This window comes from Ostrea edulis, chromosome 10 (assembly GCF_947568905.1).
Source record: "Ostrea edulis chromosome 10, xbOstEdul1.1, whole genome shotgun sequence".
In the NCBI taxonomy this organism is placed as follows: Eukaryota; Metazoa; Mollusca; class Bivalvia; order Ostreida; family Ostreidae; genus Ostrea; species Ostrea edulis.
In genome coordinates, this window is record NC_079173.1 from 29,286,761 (window position 1) to 29,312,316 (window position 25,556).

At 39.6% G+C, this 25,556-nt stretch overlaps 2 protein-coding genes across 4 annotated transcripts in view; both read right to left on the bottom strand.

The window, feature by feature from the left end:
* Positions 1–25,556, bottom strand: part of LOC125674557 (uncharacterized) — a 412,455-nt gene that overhangs the window by 198,071 nt on the left and 188,828 nt on the right. The window lies entirely within an intron of this gene.
* The window catches only part of LOC125665345 (mucin-17-like), an 82,489-nt gene that overhangs the window by 11,979 nt on the left and 44,954 nt on the right, over positions 1–25,556 (bottom strand). The window contains exons 71-89 of one of the 3 annotated variants that reach the window (XM_056152412.1): positions 25,261–25,402; positions 24,760–24,939; positions 24,141–24,394; positions 23,838–23,979; positions 23,337–23,516; positions 22,718–22,971; positions 22,415–22,556; positions 21,914–22,093; positions 21,295–21,548; positions 20,992–21,133; positions 20,491–20,670; positions 19,872–20,125; positions 19,569–19,710; positions 13,661–13,744; positions 12,078–12,436; positions 11,088–11,214; positions 8,286–8,315; positions 7,753–7,827; positions 1,783–1,896 (exon numbers count right to left, since the gene is read on the bottom strand). In XM_056152412.1, coding sequence (XP_056008387.1) covers positions 1,783–1,896; positions 7,753–7,827; positions 8,286–8,315; positions 11,088–11,214; positions 12,078–12,436; positions 13,661–13,744; positions 19,569–19,710; positions 19,872–20,125; positions 20,491–20,670; positions 20,992–21,133; positions 21,295–21,548; positions 21,914–22,093; positions 22,415–22,556; positions 22,718–22,971; positions 23,337–23,516; positions 23,838–23,979; positions 24,141–24,394; positions 24,760–24,939; positions 25,261–25,402 — 3,235 coding nt within the window. The remainder of the gene's footprint in view (positions 1–1,782; positions 1,897–7,752; positions 7,828–8,285; positions 8,316–11,087; positions 11,215–12,077; positions 12,437–13,660; positions 13,745–19,568; positions 19,711–19,871; positions 20,126–20,490; positions 20,671–20,991; positions 21,134–21,294; positions 21,549–21,913; positions 22,094–22,414; positions 22,557–22,717; positions 22,972–23,336; positions 23,517–23,837; positions 23,980–24,140; positions 24,395–24,759; positions 24,940–25,260; positions 25,403–25,556) is intronic. The other 2 variants (XM_056152413.1, XM_056152414.1) reach the window with 2 other exon arrangements.

Sequence of the window (25,556 nt, forward strand, 5' to 3'; positions counted from 1 at the left end):
GAATTCCTTGAATTCATTGACAGTATTCAATGTGTTGAAAAAAGAAAATTATTAGTTTTTATAATAATATTTTGATTGAGAGATGCCTTGCATGATTGAAAATGATCATTTGCATGCTTTTAGAATTCTGAAAGCTGGGAAGTCTGAAATAAATGTGGCAAGGCAGTTTTGAGTTCATGTTAACACTAAATGTTTTATGAAAACGATATCAGCAAACTGACACCGTTCTGGACCACACACGATCAGGACGTCGCTTCATTAATATACTTATAATTATACAGATGTCGCATTTGCGTAATGTATTCTAATCGGCTTTTTTGACCGTTAGAAGCATCCATGGGCATCGACGGATAAGTCCTCGTGTCGTAAAGAACATATTGCGAGAGGGCTATCCGTGCTGTTCTGCTCGGGCGTTACAGTGTTACGTAATTAGCGTGGTGTAGGAGGCATCATCATTTCAATGATAGATTGTGTGAAAGTTTATGGATTTCCTAATTTTGATACACCTTCACGTGCCTCTCAGAACTAAAACTATTGACTACCCCCAACATGGAGTATAGAAGTGTTTATTCAAAGATTTCATTATGAAATAGCTTGATCCCCACCCTTAGAACGCCAATAGAGCATTGTTCCACATCAATTATTCCAAGTGGCTACAGATTCCACATTCAATTTTGGTGACAACTGTTGAAATAGTGTTTGTGAAGAAGTTATACTGTTCTAAAAGTTTACGTCGATCAAAGACCGTCGACCGATTTTAAACTTCAGTTTCACTTATGTTGTGGCTTTATGATGTGAAAATGTGATAGAATTTCAATTACAAAACCGGAAATCATCAACATTTGTTATTAAGCTACAAGAACCTATTTACATGAATTGTTACGTCAACATGAAATAGCTTTATTATACTAATTCTGTGAAAAACGACTCCCAAGCCTTTCGCGTTTCAGATATAATGGTGGGAAGCTCTTAGATAGAATTTAAAACATGCACAAGATCCGACTTCTTTACAATGACACAGAGACCAAACAACACTCATCAATGTAAATGATATGAAAAGTGTAACCAAATATTATTTTCTTTTGGCAACTTAACTTCCATAGTTTATACAAGTCCGTTTAAAAGACATAATATATGATGGTGAGCATATTTTATTTGGTTAGGAACTAAGACGAGTCATTCAACCTAAGAAAACGACCAGATTTGCGGTCAGCTTGACGGATTCCTTTTCCATAAAAACAACGCAAAAAAGCATGTAATACGTAGCTGGAAATCGGGTTAATCAAACTTCAAAAGCTTCAGCATTCGACATAAAGGCCGGATTTAGCCTCTTAAATTATTAGATAATAGAGAATCAAAGTATGTCACCCTAACTGTTGTTAAATCCCTGAATAGCAACTGGTGCAAAACTGAATATGAGAATTGGGCAGCTCGACACAAAAATGTGTCCACTTAAACGGAGCATTCATTAAAATAGAATAATTGTGATTGGAACACGTGAGTTACAATGACGTGGGGGAAATATCTGTTAATTACTCCGGATAAATTAACATATAAAATATAAAAGATTACCTTTGTCGTACGATATGTAATGATGCAATTAACTAAGGAGTGGGAGGAGATGTCTCAATAATATTTACACAGCCTTAATCCGCATAAATAAAATACATGAAGATAATGGCATTCTGAGCTGAAATAAAACCCTTTTACTAAAGAACATCAACATCCAATCAACAAATAAAGGCAGGAAGAAAATGGTAAAAAGGAAAACAAATGGTTTACTTGAGGAAGGTGTAGTGATTGAAGGAGTGGAAACTTTAGTGGCAGGAGTGGATGGAACAGATGATGGGGTGGTGGTTGTACCACTGGGTGTCAATGTTGTGGAAGGTGTCTGTCCTGCTCATAAAATAAGAAATCATTTAATGACTATATTCATTCCGAAGCTATTTAACAAAAGAAATTGTACTAGACATACCTTAAATAAAATTGCTTTTATGATGCACATGCAATACTCAATGGCAAAAATCATAGTATTTAGCTACACATGATGTATAGCTGCCCTGTGGTGCCACTCTATATTACTAAGTGTTGTAAATATCTTAATGTGCAACTTCCTTTTTAGCTAGCTATCAAGCTTTGTGACAACAATAGCAAAACGTGACGTGGTTATTCTACTGATATGCTAATATACAGGAACTGCAATCACATGATATAATATATAGCAATTCACTCGTACAACAGCTTATAACAATTTAATCACATTATGCTCATTAAGTCCGTTACATCATTGATAGTAGCTATATTGTCTAAACAACGGAAGTGTCATTGATTTTTTTTCTCCAATGATTATGCTTAAATCAAAATATATCGGTCCATCATTATATGCTTTACAATCTTCAATGCTATTTTAACTTCGGATGCTTCAATAAGCTACCGTTTTCAGATGAATCGATGGATAGATAGAAAAATAGAGAAAAAGGGAGATTACATAGATAGATAGATAGATAGATTGATAGATACATAGATAAGTAGATAGATAGATAAATAGATAGATAGATAGATAGATATACACAAATAGATAGATAGATAGATAGATACATGTAGATAGATAAAAACAAATATTTTGAAAAGTAGTGAAGTTGATATATTTACAATCATTCTATCTGCTATCAAATTATCTATCTGTATTTTTCTTATTCTCTGATCACATGATTATTGCATTTTGTAATCGTAAATTAGCAAATCCCACTTTCCTAATTGCTTATCATATTTCCCTGAAGTGGGATACGACTTGTAACAACAACAAATGCTCCCTTCAACCGTCAGCGTACATACATGTAAACTTAAATTCTGCTAAACTTTGACGAGACTACATACCATACGAAATCATATGTATTGGGTCATTTCGTGATAATGCAATACTTCTGTTGTATGAAATGCAACAATGTTAACTGCAACTGGCGCTTTGGCAAATGTTTTCCATATAATGTATCATATGATACTTCATTTGGACTGACAGAAAACCTACCTGATGGTGTATAACTCTGTGTACTTAAAGTTGTAGTACTTGGTCTGCCACTTGATGTAGCAGTAGGTGTGATACTTGGAGTACCAACGCTAGGTGTGACATTCGATGTACTTGTTGATGGTGTTGCGCTTGGTGACACACTAGGTGTGATAGAGTGTGTAAAGCTTTGTGTGACACTTTGTGTTATACTTGGGGTAAGTGGAGTACCAGTTGGAGTAGTTATTGGAGTTGATTCTGTTCCTGTAGTTGTTTCGAGAGACGGTGTTGGAGTCACGCTTGGTGTGCCTGGTGTCGTTGTTGCGCTTGCTGTACCTGATGATGTAAGACTTGATGTGACACTTGGTGTAAATGAAGGTGTAGCACTAGGAGTACCGGATGGAGTTACGCTGGGTGTAACACTTTGTGTAACTGATGGCGTGACACTTGGTGTAACAGATGGTGTGACACTTGGTGTGACACTTGTTGTACCGGAGTGAATTTCACTTGGTGTTGCTGTAACGCTTGAAGTTGCACTTGGTGTGATACCTGTACTACCTGATGGAGTCACGCGTGGTGTTATACTTGATGTGCCAGATGGTGTGACGCTTGGTGTGACACTGGGTGTACCAATGGAAGGTGTAACACTTGGAGTACCAACGCTTGGTGTTATACTTGATGTAGCAGATGGTGTAATGCTTGATGTGGCACTAGGTGTACCAATGGAAGGTGTAACACTTGCAGTAACGGATGGAGTTACGCTTGGTGTAACACTTTGTGTAACAGATGGTGTGACACTTGGCGTACCCGATGATGTGATGCTTGGTGTGACACTTGTTGTACCGGAGTGAATTTCACTTGGTGTTGCTGTAACGCTTGAAGTTGCACTTGGTGTGATACCAGTACTACCTGATGGAGTCACCCTTGGTGTTATACTTGATGTGCCAGATGGTGTAACGCTTGATGTGACACTGGGTGTACCAACGGAAGGTGTAACACTTGGAGTACCAACGCTTGGTGTAAAACTTGCTGTACTACTTGTTGATGGTGTTGCACTTGGTGTTATAGAAGGCGTAAAACTGTGTGTGATACTTGGTGTACCTGAAATAGTTATACTTTGTGTCACACTTGGTGTTCCAGATGAAGTAGTAAATGGAGTTGATTCAGTTCCTGTACTTGTCTCGACAGAAGGTGTTGGAGTCACGCTAGGTGTGCCTGCTGAAGTTGTGACACTTGGAGTACCAAAGCTAGGTGTGACACTTTGTGTAGCTGATGGTGTAATACTTGATGTGATGCTCGGGGTTAATGAAGACGTGGTACTATGAATAACAGATGTAGTCAAGCTTGGTGTGACACTTTGTGTAATAGATGATGTGACACTTGGTGTACCTGTTGGCGTAATACCTGGAGTAGTTGATGATTTCACACTTTGTGTAGTAGATGGCGTTTGTGTTACGCTTGGTGTACTACTTGGTGTAACACTGGGAGTTCCAGATGGAGTGATGCTTGGTGTGGTACTTGGAGTCATGCTTGGTGTGGCACTTGAAGTGACTGAAGGAGTGACACTTGGAGTTACTGTGGGTGTAACACTTAGTGTAACAGATGGCGTTGGTGTTACGCTTGGTGTAACACTAGGAGTTCCAGATGGAATGATGCTTGATGTGACACTTGGAGTGACTGAGGGTGTAACACTTGGTGTAGGTGTTAGTGTTGCACTTGGTGTGACACTTGGGGTACCTGATGGAGTCACGCTAGGTGTGGCAGATGGTGTAGGTGTAACGCTTGGTGTAACACTGGGAGTTCCAGATGGAGTGATGCTTGATGTGACACTTGGAGTGACTGAGGGTGTAACACTTGCTGTAGCAGATGGTGTTAGTGTTCCGCTTGGTGTGACACTTGGGGTACCTGATGGAGTCACGCTAGGTGTGGCAGATGGCGTTTCTGTTACGCTTAGTGTAACACTAGGAGTTCCAGATGGAGTGATGCTTGATGTGACACTTGGAGTGACTGAGGGTGTAACACTTGCTGTAGCAGATGGTGTTAGTGTTGCACTTGGTGTGACACTTGGGGTACCTGATGGAGTCACGCTTGGTGTGGCAGATGGTGTTGGTGTAACGCTTGGTGTAACACTGGGAGTTCCAGATGGAGTAACGCTTGATGTGACACTTGGAGTGACTGAGGGTGTAACACTTGCTGTAGCAGATGGTGTTAGTGTTCCGCTTGGTGTGACACTTGGGGTACCTGATGGAGTCACGCTAGGTGTGGCAGATGGCGTTGCTGTTACGCTTGGTGTAACACTAGGAGTTCCAGATGGAGTGATGCTTGATGTGACACTTGGAGTGACTGAGGGTGTAACACTTGCTGTAGCAGATGGTGTTAGTGTTGCACTTGGTGTGACACTTGGGGTACCTGATGGAGTCACGCTAGGTGTGGCAGATGGTGTTGGTGTAACGCTTGGTGTAACACTAGGAGTTCCAGATGGAGTGATGCTTGATGTGACACTTGGAGTGACTGAGGGTGTAACACTTGCTGTAGCAGATGGTGTTAGTGTTGCACTTGGTGTGACACTTGGGGTACCTGATGGAGTCACGCTAGGTGTGGCAGATGGTGTTGGTGTAACGATTGGTGTAACACTGGGAGTTCCAGATGGAGTGATGCTTGATGTGACACTTGGAGTGACTGAGGGTGTAACACTTGCTGTAGCAGATGGTGTTAGTGTTCCGCTTGGTGTGACACTTGGGGTACCTGATGGAGTCACGCTAGGTGTGGCAGATGGCGTTTCTGTTAAGCTTAGTGTAACACTAGGAGTTCCAGATGGAGTGATGCTTGATGTGACACTTGGAGTGACTGAGGGTGTAACACTTGCTGTAGCAGATGGTGTTAGTGTTGCACTTGGTGTGACACTTGGGGTACCTGATGGAGTCACGCTTGGTGTGGCAGATGGTGTTGGTGTAACGCTTGGTGTAACACTGGGAGTTCCAGATGGAGTAACGCTTGATGTGACACTTGGAGTGACTGAGGGTGTAACACTTGCTGTAGCAGATGGTGTTAGTGTTCCGCTTGGTGTGACACTTGGGGTACCTGATGGAGTCACGCTAGGTGTGGCAGATGGCGTTGCTGTTACGCTTGGTGTAACACTGGGAGTTCCAGATGGAGTGATGCTTGATGTGACACTTGGAGTGACTGAGGGTGTAACACTTGCTGTAGCAGATGGTGTTAGTGTTGCACTTGGTGTGACACTTGGGGTACCTGATGGAGTCACGCTAGGTGTGGCAGATGGTGTTGGTGTAACGATTGGTGTAACACTGGGAGTTCCAGATGGAGTGATGCTTGATGTGACACTTGGAGTGACTGAGGGTGTAACACTTGCTGTAGCAGATGGTGTTAGTGTTGCACTTGGTGTGACACTTGGGGTACCTGATGGAGTCACGTTAGGTGTGGCAGATGGTGTAGGTGTAACGCTTGGTGTAACACTGGGAGTTCCAGATGGAGTGATGCTTGATGTGACACTTGGAGTGACTGAGGGTGTAACACTTGCTGTAGCAGATGGTGTTAGTGTTCCGCTTGGTGTGACACTTGGGGTACCTGATGGAGTCACGCTAGGTGTGGCAGATGGCGTTGCTGTTACGCTTGGTGTAACACTAGGAGTTCCAGATGGAGTCACACTTGGTGTGGTACTTGGAGTGACTATAGGAGTGACACATGAAGTTACTGCACTTGGGGTAGCAGATGGCGTTAGTGTTACGCTTTGTGTGATATTGGGGGAATATTAGGTGTACCAGAAATTAGTCACGCTAGGTGTACCAGATGTTTTGATGCTTGGTGAAATGCCTGGCGTCGCAAGTTATATCTTAGTGGGCTTCTCTATATGTTCAATGTCACTTTTGACAGACTATATTAATCCTCCTTAAAATATTACTTTCTCTTGACAGTATTTATCAACTGTTGTTCATTCTATTATGGCAGATAGATGCATTCATTAATCATTTGGAAAGTTTTAAACATTCTTGAAAATGGCCTTGAAAATATCCTTGAAATCATATATAAGTATGAGGACAAATCAAAGGTAATACTGGTGTCAGATGTTCTATTGAGAGACGTTTTATTTCAAATATTATGGATTGCTGCACACTGGTCGTTGTAGTGCCACTGTGTATGTATTTTATAAGATATGGATTGTGAATATATTGGGTACCTGTTCTTCAGTCTAAGCAAAAACTAATCATGCTATCTATTTTGAGTTTACATAAAATACAATCATGACACTTACATACAATCATACACATTCCGATCTAATAATCGCCTTTCTAGTGTCATTTCTTGTAAATATACTTAATGCTTTGTCTACACTTAAATCAAATTTCAGCGTAACATGAAGCGAGTCTTTAACGGTTGGTGTGACACATTGGAATATTGTTTCAATGTGAGAAAATACACGCATACCTATGTAGGATATAACCTATATTTTATGAAACATACGAAGAAGAAAAATGCTAAAAAGCAAAGGAAGAGTTTCTAAACATTTACGATACACAACTATATCAAAGAGAATATTCAATATACGGTAAATTGCTATCATTGTGGTGATGTTGAAAGAATGCGTAGCAAATGCACTATAGAAGCCGGTGTAGCACTCTATGAAGTAGATGCTAAAGTTGATGCTTGTACTTGAAGTGTTGTTAATTGCGGAAGCGAGCTATTGCGCTAATTGCATGTAATGCACTGTTTTCTATGATACGTATATATACCAGGTGTTGGCAATGTGAACTGTGGAGGAGTAGGCGGACTCTCGTGGAGTACGGTGGTTACTGGAGTTGTCGCCCCTTAAGACAAAACGCAAAAGCAGAACTTGCTGCATCAAGTGTTCTTTCGATCGTAGGCAAATACCTAGTTTTTCATGTTTCTATACAGAAAAGTATATTCTTTTTTTTTATTTCCAACCAGTTTATGTCTCTTGTTCAGTAACACCAGTCATGTCTTTTCTTACCATGATTTTGATTGCTATATTTTTATAAAATCACATAGGTGTTAAGAAACATCCATCAGTTTCCCAACAAAACTATGTGCTTTACTAGTACTGATTAACAAGATTGATTTGCTTGTGTGAACATCACTGCATCAATAATATTGATCTTTTTATCAAACTAAACATATTTATTTACTTCATCTTATCAAAGGTAATTCCATTTCTTACAGGATTAAATCGAGATCATTATAACTCATTTTAAACGTTTATATCCTCATAATCTTATTTCAAAACTCCAAATCTCAAAAGATTTACCTGTAGTAGTAGCAACCGTTGTTTGTGGAGCTGAAAGTAAGTAAAATTACATGTTTAAGTAATGACCGCAAATGCCAAGTAGAACTGATACAATGAACAGTTATGCAACAAATGATACATTTAAAACAACAACTTTATAAGTGAACCATAAAGCCACATATCTGCATCGGACACTTATGGAGTCCCGGAACCTAATGTTTTCACAATAAACGCATACTTTTCAGCGTTTAAGTTAAGTAATAATAGAATAATACAACTAACCTAAAAATAGGGTTTCCATACAGGATATAGAAAAACAAAACTCTCGGAAAACTCAGATTATGTATGATACAAGTGTAAAGGAATTGTATGAATATCCAGCAGGATTTTAACCCATTGATTCGCTGTATTATATTCTCTTGACTAACAATACGCATTATGTATTTAACAAACGCTATAAAATACGAATCAGGGTCCGAGAACTCAAAGTGATAAAAACTCTTCTGTATTTCTGGTAAGCAATGTATCGGTATTCCTTTTAAAATTCAACTCCATTCAAACATTGTGAAAGTTCACGCTAATGTTCATTACATACCATTGTACATTCCTGCCCTCTGGTGTATTTCATTTTATTCCAATTAAAGAATGTTGGATTTCATTTTAAAAAAATCATCGTTCATATAATAAAAATTCGTTGACAGAATGATAGGTATAAGAGCACTTATGCCGTACATCCGTCTTCTAAGCGTTTCTATTTCGAATATTTGAAAAACAAGTGTCACAGTCCGAGTATAATGAAGATGTTGATAGTTAGCAATACCAACAGTAAGAAAAAGCTTTAACACAGTAGCTTGGGCCCAATTTCTTTATCGGTAAAGCAGTAAGAATAATGCAAATTAAATAAAAAGGTTTCTTTACGTACCTTATGAATACTAATTATTGTGTGCCGATATGCTTCACTACATTATAGCTTTAAATATGTATGAATGTTTATGAAATGTTTCAATGCCCGTTTAATTTATGTAAAATTTGGCGAAAATGAACATATGTGGATATGCCAAGAAAGGAAATTCATTAATACGCGTGCATCGTACAGTCTTTGAATTTTTTTGGTTATAGAAAGTATCAAAGTTACAGTAAGAACTGTTTTGTGTGCATCATTATGTCGCCATCGTTCTAGCTTTATACATGTAAGACACAATTGACTCGACGGGAAAACTCATATGTTTTAACAGTCTTCCATGTCTCATTGGGCTTATCTGCATTTACAATGCTAAAGGTTAAATAACATCGTAAATATCTATGTCGATTAATATCGAAACCACAACAATTCATTTATTTATCTATTTTCAAATTATCATGACCTATTCTAATACACCGGCGATAAACTACCTTATACAGGAAAGCAATATCGTCCCTGACAATGTCATTAAGAATCGAGTGAAGAAAAAACCAACTACCGAAGGTGACTGCTAGAATGAAGGCGTAAATTTGAAAGTATTTTGCTAATTAATACACACTAGTCGCAGTAGCCTATATCTTGTCTGACGTAGATCAATTACACTCTACTCCAGGTAATATTGGGTAGTCCAGTCTTTTGAGCTATGTAAATTTGTATACCTGTTGAAGATAGAGTAGTAGTAGGTAGCGGAGGTAACGTCGGAGCACCACCAGTTTGAGGAGAATAAGAAATAGTTGCCGGTGTATGTCCTGCTGCAGCTGTTGTTCCTGCTGATGTTACTGAAGATACTGATGTTGAAGTTGGAGTGGAAGCAGATATAGTTGCCGGTGTTACACCAGCCTGGTTTGTTATTCCTGTTATCATCATGCACCACCAAATTATACATCGTCGAAAGTAATTTCAAAATTTCGATATATACGTCTATTCATGGACATATATACTACTTACCGGTCGTTGACACTACAGTCGGTGTTGAAGTAAGTGTTGTTGAAGACGAAGAAGGCGAAGACGTTGATGTTGTTATTGATGGGGTTATCGTTGTTGTAATGCCTGTTCGCAAAGTACAATGTGTGCAAAACAGGGTAAATTGATGGTGATAAGAGGGCTATTTGTGAAGGAAATCAGTATATGTATATTCGAAGCATGGATTTTCTAGGAAGATATATCTGCATCTGTGACTTTATGAACCATAAACAAAATTTCACAACACAAACACAAAACGATCACAGAAGCACAACACGCCTACTGTGTGTGGTTTTTTACTTCATACTTGTGATAATTACATTTAATTGAATTCGTGCGAAGGCTTCGATTTCAAAGATCAATTATTGAAATGAAAAATAAAATGACCCGTGATATCCATTTCAATTTCATACGTCTAATTTGATGTTGAGTAAACAAATATTTGTAGATCTCACTTTTAATCAAATCTTTATCAAAAGATCAAATTTCAATCAATCAAAGATGAATTCGGACCATCTAGTATTTTATCTTGGTATTATATACTGGTTCATAATATGGCATACAGGTATCTACACTCTTAATATCGCATTAATATCACAAGGGAAAGGCGTGGTCGGGACGTGAAACGATTATAGTATTTTAGGGAAAAATAGTAAATTTTAGTTCAGTTCCTGAAAACTATAATTTATATGAACCTGAATGAGAATTCCGACATATTATACCATCGTGCAATATATGCGCTACTAAACCGTTGAAAATTGAAATAAACGCTGATCTTTAAACATTAGTTGCACTGCAGATGCAGTATCCCACGTATACATTAGATAAATTTGTTAACCTCTAACATATTGTGTCCTGTTGTTTGCTCTACTTTATCATATTGTTTGGAATTAACTTACCTCCAAAACAGGCTTTCACGGAAAGTACCAGCAATACATCTGAAGCTGAATCAATGGGCTTAATTGTTATCACTAGTTCCGTAGCCAATTTACTTCTCAGATCAGCTGGCCCACTTCCTGGGAACTCCTATAACAAATAAGGTAAATCAAAACTCTTCTGTAAACAAAATATCAGCTGATGGTGTCCATGACAAAATATCTGGAACAATGCCTTTGGAACCTATTGACCGGACCTATTACAATCATGATGATGTGTCCATGACAACATATCTGGAACAATACCTTTGGTACCTATTGAGCTGACATTTTACAACCAAACACTATGAAAAATCTTATAATTATTCCAACCTACAAGTTGTACATGGCTCCGTTTGACAGACTGTTTGCTTCGTGACTCACATTTTGGAAGCTCCAACTCTTGTTTTGCGGCGTCAAACCTTAGACGATAAATTAGGTAGTGGTTCATCCTTCGCCAGAGGCTCGGTAACTAATAATAAGCGTCGCGGGTATTAACGGTGTTATCATAGGAATGGAAATCCCATATTGCGGTAAGTATTAACACAATAACAAACCTTCACTATTTAGACCCCGAGTGCTATGCATAAATTTGATTTTGTGGTACTTAACCTACAGTTGGAGGCGTTTCTCTATGAGTGAAATATTTTCGAATATGATGTCATACAAATAAAGAAATAATTCATATCTAAGATAAATACAATAAGGAATGTAATGGATTTTGTTACGAATCTTCTTCTCGAATCAATAAACAATAGGATGTAAACAGAGTAACAAATCATTCATATCTGAGACAAATACAATCATTGTACAGCGCTTCACCGGAAATGGTGACATATCCATATCAGTGAAAGATTCCCGATAGACGTTAAACAATATAAAAGCAATCAAATAATGAGGAATGTAATGTGATTTAAATGGATTATATTACAAAACAATTCAAATCAATAACGCTCAGAAAAGAAGTATGCTTACTGTGCCACTGTCCAGTGGATATAGGGTGGTATCTCCTGGCTTTTTATATGACACTGTGAAAGAGTCAACATTGCTCTGACCGACATTACTTTGAGGTAGAAGGTCATCAGGGCTAATTTTAATTTCTCCAACTTCTACACCATTAGGGGGAAGAGTGACCACAATCATTATTGGTTCAGTAGGGGAAGTTTGTGTTATTGCAAGAGGACCATCAACACTTCCAGGTCGCACTTTGTCAACATCCGATGATGGAACATCATTATTTGGAAAGTCTATATTAGCGGAAGGGATCTGTGCAAAATCCTCCATCCCCTCATGCTTGACACACACTGTCGTTGAGGTTGATGATGCAGTGACACCTTAAAAAGAGGGTATCAGTATTAACTTGTCAAAGTTTTCAATATATGACAAAATGATTTCACATTTTCTCTTAGATATAGGGTACTACTTTACTATCAGTAAAGTAAATCGATGTTTCGCACCGAATAGCATATTTCTCATGTTAGTAGTTAATGACAGTGAACTGTGGTATTTTCTTAAAGATTGTATCAGATGCGAGCATCTTAACTTGCCACGTGAGTTTCTATTGCGTCCCAAAATAATTGTGTGTCCATTTTGTTTAAAATTAACTAAGTACTGGAGAACTATTGTAGCAACATTGAAAACGAACAGTGATCGATCCCATCAATCCTACACAGAACCCAAGATTGAGAGAGTAGGGAAAACACGGACCCCCCCCCCCCCCTCCAGAACATCAGCAGCGAGATTAGTTGCTTAGGAGGAGCAAGCGCCCCTGTTGACAAGTCAACCCCGCCGTGAGCCCTATATCGTGATCACATAAACAGAGTAATCCGTAGTAAAAATCATTATATAAAGAACAGTCTAGCAATTGCTATGGAACACATCGGACAGCAATCAACCTAACAACAGGCTGTACATGCAATTTAGATCATTATAACAACCATACAATTTGAGAAATTCAGACTTTAAACGAGACGATTGCAACTCCTACAACATCAACTTGCGTGTCAGTAGCCAGCCTCAGTTTAAAATTTGTTCTCACCTTTCAGAGACATATATATCATATTCAAGTGATAATGGAATATTGCTATATAAATATGGGAATTTGACGGCGAATAAGCTACCGCCATCCTGTTTGTCACCACGTTGAGTTGTTATTTTGCTGTTCACGTTCAATAAGATATCCATATATGAAGCGGATGTGGCAGACTCTTTGGTGTCCTTTAATGCGAATTCATTTGGGATATATCGAATCGACATATGAATGAAAGTTGATATTGTTGATATACAATAAAATAATACAATAACAACAACTGCATAGCACGATATTGTCAACAAAGTTTCACATAAAAAAGATACAAGACATACCGGTAACATTCAGTGTCAAATGTACATGTATACCTAACTTAGCACTAAATGCTTGTTTGAATAAATACATTTTAAACTCTGAATACAACGTTGTTGAAGTATTTAGAAGTCAACGTAGACATTCTTTATTTTCTGTTCCCTTAAATCAAGGGTTTCCTCTTAACAATCCCCGGAAGTAAAAGGAATTAACATACCAGTTGTTGTGACAACGGGTGTTGTTGTAACTACTGTTGTCGTGACAACCTTTGGCTTTTCTGTTGTTTCGGTTGTGCTTGTAACTAGAAAAAACATCAAAATTACCAAGAGACTGTATTACACAACATCAGGATTATCTTCTTTCTCCAAATTCGTTTAAATTATCCCACTGGTTCGGGAGAAATTGATGTTGTGGTGAAATGTTAACTCCAAGGCTAACAACCGCAAAAGACAAAACACATTTTCATCAGTTGCGGAAACATGTACACTGAATAATGAAAACATGTGCATTCTACTACAATGAAGAAAACATAAACATTCAATTGAGAATGATCAAACGTATTTGACAAACATGTGTCAAATAAATAGCTTGGTCCACATATGCACATTAGGTCAGAACGTATGATGATGATAAAAAACACTGTTCAATCCCTATCGTGGTTGAAAAATCAAATACCTGCAGAACAGTAGATTGCTGGGGAAATATGTTTTATAAAGTTTAGACCTGTTTCTCTAGGGTATAAATCATAACATTACAAGTGTTAAAGTTCTGCAGCTAAATTGAAAATCGAAAATCGAATAACGTTTCTGAACGTACAAAATTCATGTGATACAAGATTCAATTTCCGTAAACAATAAATGGGTTATCAAATATATAGCTTTGTCAAGGATGAAAAAGTAGACTCCTACATGTAGCTTATTACTACTTTACAAACAGAAAATGCATGTATATTATCATGTTTGTAAAACTTATAAATACAGAAAGCTTCGTATTTTATTGTTAATATTATGCAATCTATTATCGTTGATATTGTACATCTCTGAATAACATTTATTTCCGTTATATGTCATTAATCTTAATAATTGATTTCCCCCACCGCAGTTCCTGTCACTGTAAGTAAACCTTTCAATCCCGTATATCAATATATGAGTATTTACATCAATAATTTGAAAAGAAAACTAAGTGTTGAACTCGACATTTTACATCAAAAAGAATACCGAATAGGTTAGCGTTGTCCAAGGACGATACTTAAAAAATAAGTCAGCTTTGCTGCAATTATCATCAAGAATCCATATTGCTTTTCAATACAATTGTAATCTGAATTTGGCATCAGCTGTTTATATTGGTGATTATGTACTGCCATGAAATAAACGCATATTTGATTTCCACAGTGACTTTAACAATAGAATAAATTAAACACTTTAATTCAAAATAGTAAAAGTAAATAAATCAATCATCATAAAAGTTTCACATTCACTCCTTATGCATTACTTCATATCAAAATAACGGAACACTACTACTGTATTTTCAAAGCAGAATAATAAATAAATTATAATTTGCTTTATGATGGGACATGGTTCATTCAATATCAGCGAGTTTCATTAGCAAGGAAATAAAAACATAGATATCCAACCACAAAACAGAGGATGTTTTATTTATCATAATCTTCATTTCATCAAGAAAGTTTATTATATCTCTCCTTACTTTTAGTAAATATCAATCCGCACAAAATGTGAAAAATATAAATTCTAAAAACGACATTGTCCTAAAAACCCATATTTGCAAATAACATAGATACTGCTTCTATATATATATATATATATATATATATATATATATATATATATATATATATTAGCGTACATTCCATACATTACACATCAAGCAGAAAGCACTGCCTTTATCAGAGTCCACAACTAAATTTTTAAAACACTCACTAGAAGTTGTAGTTGTACCACTTCGAGTTCCTGAAGGCGTTGATCCACTGAATGTAACAGATGGTGTCCCTGTACGGGGTGTTGTCAATGAACTTGTAACCGATGGAGTAGGGCCACTTGGTGTTGCAGTTACTGAAGGTGTTTCTCTGCTTTGTGTGGTAACAATAGCAGTTGTAGTGCCCTTGTGTGTTGTTGTTGAAACGGATGGTGTAACTATTACTGACGGTGTCAGTGTTACTGAATGTGTCAGTCCACTTGGTGTTGATCCTGTAAGAGATGAGGTTGATCCACTGGGGGTAGGTGTTAGCCCTGTAACTGATGGTGTCAATACTACTGAAGGTGTTGATCCACTAGATGTTGGAGTAACAGATGGTGTTGGGCCACTAGGTGTTGGGCTACTCGATGTTGTGGTACTTCCTGTGGCTGTTGTTTCCGTTGGTGTTATTGTTGACGTCGTCTCTGTAACGGACGGTGTTGGTACACTTGCTGTTGGAGTTGGGCTTGTTAATGACGGTGTCATTGTTACTGACGGTGTCGGTCCACTTGGTGTTGGCCCTGTAAAAGATGGGGTTGGTCCACTGGATGTTGATGTTAGCCCTGTAACTGATGGTGTTAATACTACTGAAGGTGTTGCTCCACTAGGTGTTGGCGTAGTTCCTATTGTTGATAGTGTTGGAACGCTAGGTGTTGTAGATTTTTGCGTAGTTTCAGTTGCTGTTGATGTCGTCGCTGTTACGGACGGCGTTGGTCCGCTTGGTGTTGGCGTTGGACCTGATATTGATGGTGTCAGTGTTACTGATGGTGTCGTTCCACTTGGTGTTGATCCTATAAGAGATGAGGTTGATCCGCTGGGGGTAGGTGTTAGTCCTGTAACTGATGGTGTCAATACTACTGAAGGTGTTGGGCCACTAGGTGTTGTTCCAGTAACACTTTGCGTAGTTTCTGTTGCTGTTGATGTTGCTGTCGTCGCTGTAACAGACGGTGTTGGTCCACTTGGTGTTGATCCTGTAAAAGATGGGGTTGGTCCGCTGGGGGTAGGAGTCGACCCTGTAACTGATGGTGTCGGTGTTACTGATGGCGTTGGGCCACTAGGTGTTGTTGTTCCAGTAACACTTTGGGTAGTTTCTGTTGCTGTTGACGTTGCCGTCGTCGCTGTAACAGACGGTGTTGGTCCACTTGGTGTTGATCCTGTAAAAGATGGAGTTGGTCCGCTGGGGGTAGGAGTCAACCCTGTAACTGATGGTGTTGGTGCTACTGATGGAGTTAGGCCACTAGGTGTTGTAGTTCCTGTAACACTCTGCGTAGTTTCTGTTGCTGTTGATGTTGCCGTCGTCACTGTAACAGACGGTGTTGGTCCACTTGGTGTTGATCCTGTAAAAGATGGGGTTGGTCCGCTGGGGGTAAGAGTCGACCCTGTAACTGATGGTGTCGGTGTTACTGATGGCGTGGGGCCACTAGGTGTTGTTGTTCCACTAACACTTTGGGTAGTTTCTGTTGCTGTTGATGTTGCCGTCGTCGTTGTAACAGACGGTGTTGGTCCGCTTGGTGTTGATCCTGTAAAAGATGGGGTTGGTCCGCTGGGGGTAGGAGTCGACCTTGTAACTGATGGTGTCGGTGTTACTGATGGAGTTGGGCCACCAGGTGTTGTAGTTCCTGTAACGCTTTGCGTAGTTTCTGTTGCTGTTGCCGTCGTTGCTGTAACAGACGGTGTTCGCCCGCTTGGTGTTGATCCTGTAAAAGATGGGGTTGGTCCGCTGAGGGTAGGAGTCAACCCTGTAACTGATGGCGTTGGTGTTACTGATGGAGTTAGGCCACTAGGTGTTGTAGTTCCTGTAACACTCTGCGTAGTTTCTGTTGCTGTTGATGTTGCCATCGTCGCTGTAACAGACGGTGTTGGTCCACTTGGTGTTGATCCTGTAAAAGATGGGGTTGGTCCGCTGGGGGTAAGAGTCGACCCTGTAACTGATGGTGTCGGTGTTACTGATGGCGTGGGACCACTAGGTGTTGTTGTTCCACTAACACTTTGGGTAGTTTCTGTTGCTGTTGATGTTGCCGTCGTCGTTGTAACAGACGGTGTTGGTCCGCTTGGTGTTGATCCTGTAAAAGATGGGGTTGGTCCGCTGGGGGTAGGAGTCGACCTTGTAACTGATGGTGTCGGTGTTACTGATGGAGTTGGGCCACCAGGTGTTGTAGTTCCTGTAACGCTTTGCGAAGTTTCTGTTGCTGTTGCCGTCGTTGCTGTAACAGACGGTGTTGGCCCACTTGGTGTTGATCCTGTAAAAGATGGGGTTGGTCCGCTGGGGGTAGGAGTCAACCCTGTAACTGATGGCGTTGGTGTTACTGATGGAGTTAGGCCACTAGGTGTTGTAGTTCCTGTAACACTCTGCGTAGTTTCTGTTGCTGTTGATGTTGCCGTCGTCGCTGTAACAGACGGTGTTGGTCCGCTTGGTGTTGATCCTGTAAAAGATGGGGTTGGTCCGCTGGGGGTAGGTGTTTTTCCTGTAACTGATGGTATCGGTGTTACTGATGGTGTTAGGCCGCTAGGTGTTGTAGTTCCTGTAACGCTTTGCGTAGTTTCTGTTGCTGTTGATGTTGCTGTCGTCGCTGCAACTGACGGTGTTGGCCCGCTTGGTGTTGATCCTGTAAAAGATGGTGTTGGTCCGCTGGGGGTAGGAGTCGACCTTGTAACTGATGGCGTCGGTGTTACCGATGGTGTTAGGCCACTAGGTGTTGTAGTTCCTGTAACACTCTGTGTAGTTTCTGTTGCTGTTGATGTTGCCGTCGTCGCTGTAACGGATTGTGTTGGTCCGCTTGGTGATGGTGTTGGACCTGATGGTGTCAGGGTTACTGAAGGTGTCGGTCTACTTGATGTTGATCCTGTAGTTCCTGTAACAGTTGGTGTAGATTCCGTTGATATTGATGTTGTTGTCATTGCTGTAACGGACGGTGTTGTTCTGCTTGATGGCGGCGTTGACCCAGTAACCGACGGTGTCAAAGAAGGAGTCGGTCCACTTGGTGTTTGTCCTGTACATGACCCACAGGTAGTAGGTGTTGGAGACACTGTCGTACTAGTAGCTTTGGTTGTTTCTTCTGTAACTGATGGTGTCTGTGTTATTGATGGCGTGGGACCACTAGGTGTTGGTGTAGTTCCTGTGGCAGTTGATGTAGTTTCTGTTGGTGTTGAAGATGCCGTTGTCGCTGTAACGGACGGTGTTGGTCCGCTTGGTGTTGGTCCTGTAAAAGATGGGGTTGGTCCACTGGCTGAAGGAGTCGGCCCTGTAACTGATGGTGTTGGAGTAACAGATGGTGTTGGGCCACTAGGTGTTGACGTAGTTCCTGTTGCTGTTGGTGTAGTTTCCGTCGATGTTGCTGTCGTCGCTGTAACGGACGATGTTGTCCCGCTTGGTGTTAATGTTGACCCAGTTACCGATGGTGTTAGTGTGACTGAAGGAGTCGGTCCGCTTGGAGTTGGACCTGTACATGACCCACAAGTAGTAGGTGTTGGAGACACTGTCGTACTAGTAGCTTTGGTTGTTTGTTCTGTAACGGAGGGTTTCAACTTTCCCAATGTTATGGTCCGATTTCATAGAATTATCATACGGCTTTCAATAATTTTCTCTTGTACATTTTTTAGAATCAACAATCACAATGTTAAGTAGCATTTCAATTGTGAATGGTTATATATTGTGAAATAATACTGACAATACATTACATAGATAGCTTCAAAATAAAAAGCTATAGCTTTCAAAAAAACAAACCAGTCGTTGTGCTGACAAGTGTTGTTGCCGTTGAAGTGGTGATAACTGATGTTGTTGCAACTACTGTTGTTGTGACAACTTTCGGTTTTTCTGTTGTTTCAGTTGTACTTATTACTGAAACAAGTCCATGCAGTTTTCCATTTTAGATCCCGAAACATTTGAAATATTGTAACATATAATCTGGGATAACATATGTGTGACATGATTTGATGACATTCTAAGATTCAGCGTATATACGATTCCCAAAACTAAATCACTGATCTATCTATAAGAATTCCATTTTGCCACTATGAAAACTGAATCAAATTATATATAAATTTTCATACAGAATTCAAAGGCAAAACCAAGGCAGATGCAATTAGTCATTTGTACTACTATACCAAATATTATAAACACTAGTCTCCTATCAAAAACACTTCCTAACACTCACCCTCTGTGCAGGCCTTTACAGTGACATCAGACACTCGTGATGGCAGAGTAGTGTCTGTCTTCGTTATCTTCACTGTTATCTTTGTTCCAGGTTCTCCGAGGAAATTCACTGTTCCCACACCACCGGAAGTCAACACTGGTGTCTGTAAACAAATAAGGACTCCAATGTATACACAATCAATATGCTTAATGTTTTTGCCTCTTCCAGACATACACTAAGCAATATATCCAATCAACACATTTCAATTTCCTTTTAAAACGATACACAACTCTTCTAACCAGTAGATATATCATTTTTGCCTACCTTCGTAGTTTTGTCTCCGTTGGGTAGCAGAAGTTCCACAGTTACTTCATGTGCATTGGTAACCGTCACACTGACCTCGGTCACACGTGGAGGATTATTCTCGTCTAACGTCAATACAACTGTGGGGTTAGGGTTGTCTGTGGTGGTACTACCACCAGTGGGGGTGAAGATGTTTGCAAGTGATTCCGAGGGAATATCGTCACTGCTAGGAGACAGTACACTCGTACCAGCGGCCAACATCTCGTCCGTGCAAACTAATAATGCATACGATCTCATATTATAGATAACTCTTAACGACCTACCTTACCGACGGGGAAATTACACTAAGATGTTTAGATTATAAATAATGTTTCAACCATAACTAAAGACCTCTATTAAACTGATTATTTCACAATCATTGTATATTGCTCTGTGCTTCTCATACGAACATTTTGTACACACCTTAACGTAAAATTTGTGAATATCTACTATCTCTCCTATTTGGCCCAGGCGAGAAAGCTCATGTTAACCATGGGCTCATGTCAGCTCAAATTACAAATCAATTGACCCTAGGCAGATGTTTCCTCCTTAACCACTTCATTTATACACATTTAGCCCAAGATGGATGAATTTGACTTACTTGTTGTGAGAGTAGTTGTAGGTGCACTGGGTGTTGGCGTTGGTCCAGAAACGGACGGTGTTGGTGCACTGGGTGTTGGAGTTGGTCCTGTTACTGATGGTGTTGGTCCAGTTGGTGTCGTTGTAGGTCCTGTTACGGACGGTGTGGTGCTGACCACTGTCGTAGGAAGTGTTGTCGTGACTATAAAACGAAACAATTTGATAATTCTTTTTCATACATGCTTCGGAAGTCTTTGTACTGAGCACTGCCAGCATTTATTGTGATTATCTTTTTCTATTTTACAAAGCTACCCAAAATCAATTATCTTTTCCAATTCCACTTCCTCAACAAAACAAATCTTGCTTTCAGTTATTTTGACATTCAACTACAAAATCATGCATTCTAAAAAAAAATTCTCTATTTTCTCATACTTTTAACATCTTTACTAGCAAACATCAGATGAATTCACAATTTCCAATTTCCTACATTAATGAACAGTAATTTCACTCATTAAAAACTCACCCGCTGTGCAGGCCTTTACGGTGACACCAGACACTCCTGCTGGCTGAGTAGTGTCTGTCTTCGTTATCTTCACTGTTATCTTTGTTCCAGCTTCTCCAAGGAAATTCACTGTTCCCACACCACCGGAAGTCAACACTGGTGTCTGTAAACAAATAAGGACTCCAATGTATACACAATCAATATGCTTAATGTTTTTGCCTCTTCCAGACATACACTAAGCAATATATCCAATCAACACATTTCAATTTCCTTTTAAAACGATACACAACTCTTCTAACCAGTAGATATATCATTTTTGCCTACCTTCGTAGTTTTGTCTCCGTTGGGTAGCAGAAGTTCCACAGTTACTTCATGTGCATTGGTAACCGTCACACTGACCTCGGTCACACGTGGAGGATTATTCTCGTCTAACGTCAATACAACTGTGGGGTTAGGGTTGTCTGTGGTGGTACTACCACCAGTGGGGGTGAAGATGTTTGCAAGTGATTCCGAGGGAATATCGTCACTGCTAGGAGACAGTACACTCGTACCAGCGGCCAACATCTCGTCCGTGCAAACTAATAATGCATACGATCTCATATTATAGATAACTCTTAACGACCTACCTTACCGACGGGGAAATTACACTAAGATGTTTAGATTATAAATAATGTTTCAACCATAACTAAAGACCTCTATTAAACTGATTATTTCACAATCATTGTATATTGCTCTGTGCTTCTCATACGAACATTTTGTACACACCTTAACGTAAAATTTGTGAATATCTACTATCTCTCCTATTTGGCCCAGGCGAGAAAGCTCATGTTAACCATGGGCTCATGTCAGCTCAAATTACAAATCAATTGACCCTAGGCAGATGTTTCCTCCTTAACCACTTCATTTATACACATTTAGCCCAAGATGGATGAATTTGACTTACTTGTTGTGAGAGTAGTTGTAGGTGCACTGGGTGTTGGCGTTGGTCCAGAAACGGACGGTGTTGGTGCACTGGGTGTTGGAGTTGGTCCTGTTACTGATGGTGTTGGTCCAGTTGGTGTCGTTGTAGGTCCTGTTACGGACGGTGTGGTGCTGACCACTGTCGTAGGAAGTGTTGTCGTGACTATAAAACGAAACAATTTGATAATTCTTTTTCATACATGCTTCGGAAGTCTTTGTACTGAGCACTGCCAGCATTTATTGTGATTATCTTTTTCTATTTTACAGAGCTACCCAAAATCAATTATCTTTTCCAATTCCACTTCCTCAACAAAACAAATCTTGCTTTCAGTTATTTTGACATTCAACTACAAAATCATGCATTCTAAAAAAAAATTCTCTATTTTCTCATACTTTTAACATCTTTACTAGCAAACATCAGATGAATTCACAATTTCCAATTTCCTACATTAATGAACAGTAATTTCACTCATTAAAAACTCACCCGCTGTGCAGGCCTTTACGGTGACACCAGACACTCCTGCTGGCTGAGTAGTGTCTGTCTTCGTTATCTTCACTGTTATCTTTGTTCCAGCTTCTCCAAGGAAATTCACTGTTCCCACACCACCGGAAGTCAACACTGGTGTCTGTAAACAAATAAGGACTCCAATGTATACACAATCAATATGCTTAATGTTTTTGCCTCTTCCAGACATACACTAAGCAATATATCCAATCAACACATTTCAATTTCCTTTTAAAACGATACACAACTCTTCTAACCAGTAGATATATCATTTTTGCCTACCTTCGTAGTTTTGTCTCCGTTGGGTAGCAGAAGTTCCACAGTTACTTCATGTGCATTGGTAACCGTCACACTGACCTCGGTCACACGTGGAGGATTATTCTCGTCTAACGTCAATACAACTGTGGGGTTAGGGTTGTCTGTGGTGGTACTACCACCAGTGGGGGTGAAGATGTTTGCAAGTGATTCCGAGGGAATATCGTCACTGCTAGGAGACAGTACACTCGTACCAGCGGCCAACATCTCGTCCGTGCAAACTAATAATGCATACGATCTCATATTATAGATAACTCTTAACGACCTACCTTACAGACGGGGAAATTACACTAAGATGTTTAGATTATAAATAATGTTTCAACCATAACTAAAGACCTCTATTAAACTGATTATTTCACAATCATTGTATATTGCTCTGTGCTTCTCATACGAACATTTTGTACACACCTTAACGTAAAATTTGTGAATATCTACTATCTCTCCTATTTGGCCCAGGCGAGAAAGCTCATGTTAACCATGGGCTCATGTCAGCTCAAATTACAAATCAATTGACCCTAGGCAGATGTTTCCTCCTTAACCACTTCATTTATACACATTTAGCCCAAGATGGATGAATTTGACTTACTTGTTGTGAGAGTAGTTGTAGGTGCACTGGGTGTTGGCGTTGGTCCAGAAACGGACGGTGTTGGTGCACTGGGTGTTGGAGTTGGTCCTGTTACTGATGGTGTTGGTCCAGTTGGTGTCGTTGTAGGTCCTGTTACGGACGGTGTGGTGCTGACCACTGTCGTAGGAAGTGTTGTCGTGACTATAAAACGAAACAATTTGATAATTCTTTTTCATACATGCTTCGGAAGTCTTTGTACTGAGCACTGCCAGCATTTATTGTGATTATCTTTTTCTATTTTACAGAGCTACCCAAAATCAATTATCTTTTCCAATTCCACTTCCTCAACAAAACAAATCTTGCTTTCAGTTATTTTGACATTCAACTACAAAATCATGCATTCTAAAAAAAAATTCTCTATTTTCTCATACTTTTAACATCTTTACTAGCAAACATCAGATGAATTCACAATTTCCAATTTCCTACATTAATGAACAGTAATTTCACTCATTAAAAACTCACCCGCTGTGCAGGCCTTTACGGTGACACCAGACACTCCTGCTGGCTGAGTAGTGTCTGTCTTCGTTATCTTCACTGTTATCTTTGTTCCAGCTTCTCCAAGGAAATTCACTGTTCCCACACCACCGGAAGTCAACACTGGTGTCTGTAAACAAATAAGGACTCCAATGTATACACAATCAATATGCTTAATGTTTTTGCCTCTTCCAGACATACACTAAGCAATATATCCAATCAACACATTTCAATTTCCTTTTAAAACGATACACAACTCTTCTAACCAGTAGATATATCATTTTTGCCTACCTTCGTAGTTTTGTCTCCGTTGGGTAGCAGAAGTTCCACAGTTACTTCATGTGCATTGGTAACCGTCACACTGACCTCGGTCACACGTGGAGGATTATTCTCGTCTAACGTCAATACAACTGTGGGGTTAGGGTTGTCTGTGGTGGTACTACCACCAGTGGGGGTGAAGATGTTTGCAAGTGATTCCGAGGGAATATCGTCACTGCTAGGAGACAGTACACTCGTACCAGCGGCCAACATCTCGTCCGTGCAAACTAATAATGCATACGATCTCATATTATAGATAACTCTTAACGACCTACCTTACAGACGGGGAAATTACACTAAGATGTTTAGATTATAAATAATGTTTCAACCATAACTAAAGACCTCTATTAAACTGATTATTTCACAATCATTGTATATTGCTCTGTGCTTCTCATACGAACATTTTGTACACACCTTAACGTAAAATTTGTGAATATCTACTATCTCTCCTATTTGGCCCAGGCGAGAAAGCTCATGTTAACCATGGGCTCATGTCAGCTCAAATTACAAATCAATTGACCCTAGGCAGATGTTTCCTCCTTAACCACTTCATTTATACACATTTAGCCCAAGATGGATGAATTTGACTTACTTGTTGTGAGAGTAGTTGTAGGTGCACTGGGTGTTGGCGTTGGTCCAGAAACGGACGGTGTTGGTGCACTGGGTGTTGGAGTTGGTCCTGTTACTGATGGTGTTGGTCCAGTTGGTGTCGTTGTAGGTCCTGTTACGGACGGTGTGGTGCTGACCACTGTCGTAGGAAGTGTTGTCGTGACTATAAAACGAAACAATTTGATAATTCTTTTTCATACATGCTTCGGAAGTCTTTGTACTGAGCACTGCCAGCATTTATTGTGATTATCTTTTTCTATTTTACAGAGCTACCCAAAATCAATTATCTTTTCCAATTCCACTTCCTCAACAAAACAAATCTTGCTTTCAGTTATTTTGACATTCAACTACAAAATCATGCATTCTAAAAAAAAATTCTCTATTTTCTCATACTTTTAACATCTTTACTAGCAAACATCAGATGAATTCACAATTTCCAATTTCCTACATTAATGAACAGTAATTTCACTCATTAAAAACTCACCCGCTGTGCAGGCCTTTACGGTGACACCAGACACTCCTGCTGGCTGAGTAGTGTCTGTCTTCGTTATCTTCACTGTTATCTTTGTTCCAGCTTCTCCAAGGAAATTCACTGTTCCCACACCACCGGAAGTCAACACTGGTGTCTGTAAACAAATAAGGACTCCAATGTATACACAATCAATATGCTTAATGTTTTTGCCTCTTCCAGACATACACTAAGCAATATATCCAATCAACACATTTCAATTTCCTTTTAAAACGATACACAACTCTTCTAACCAGTAGATATATCATTTT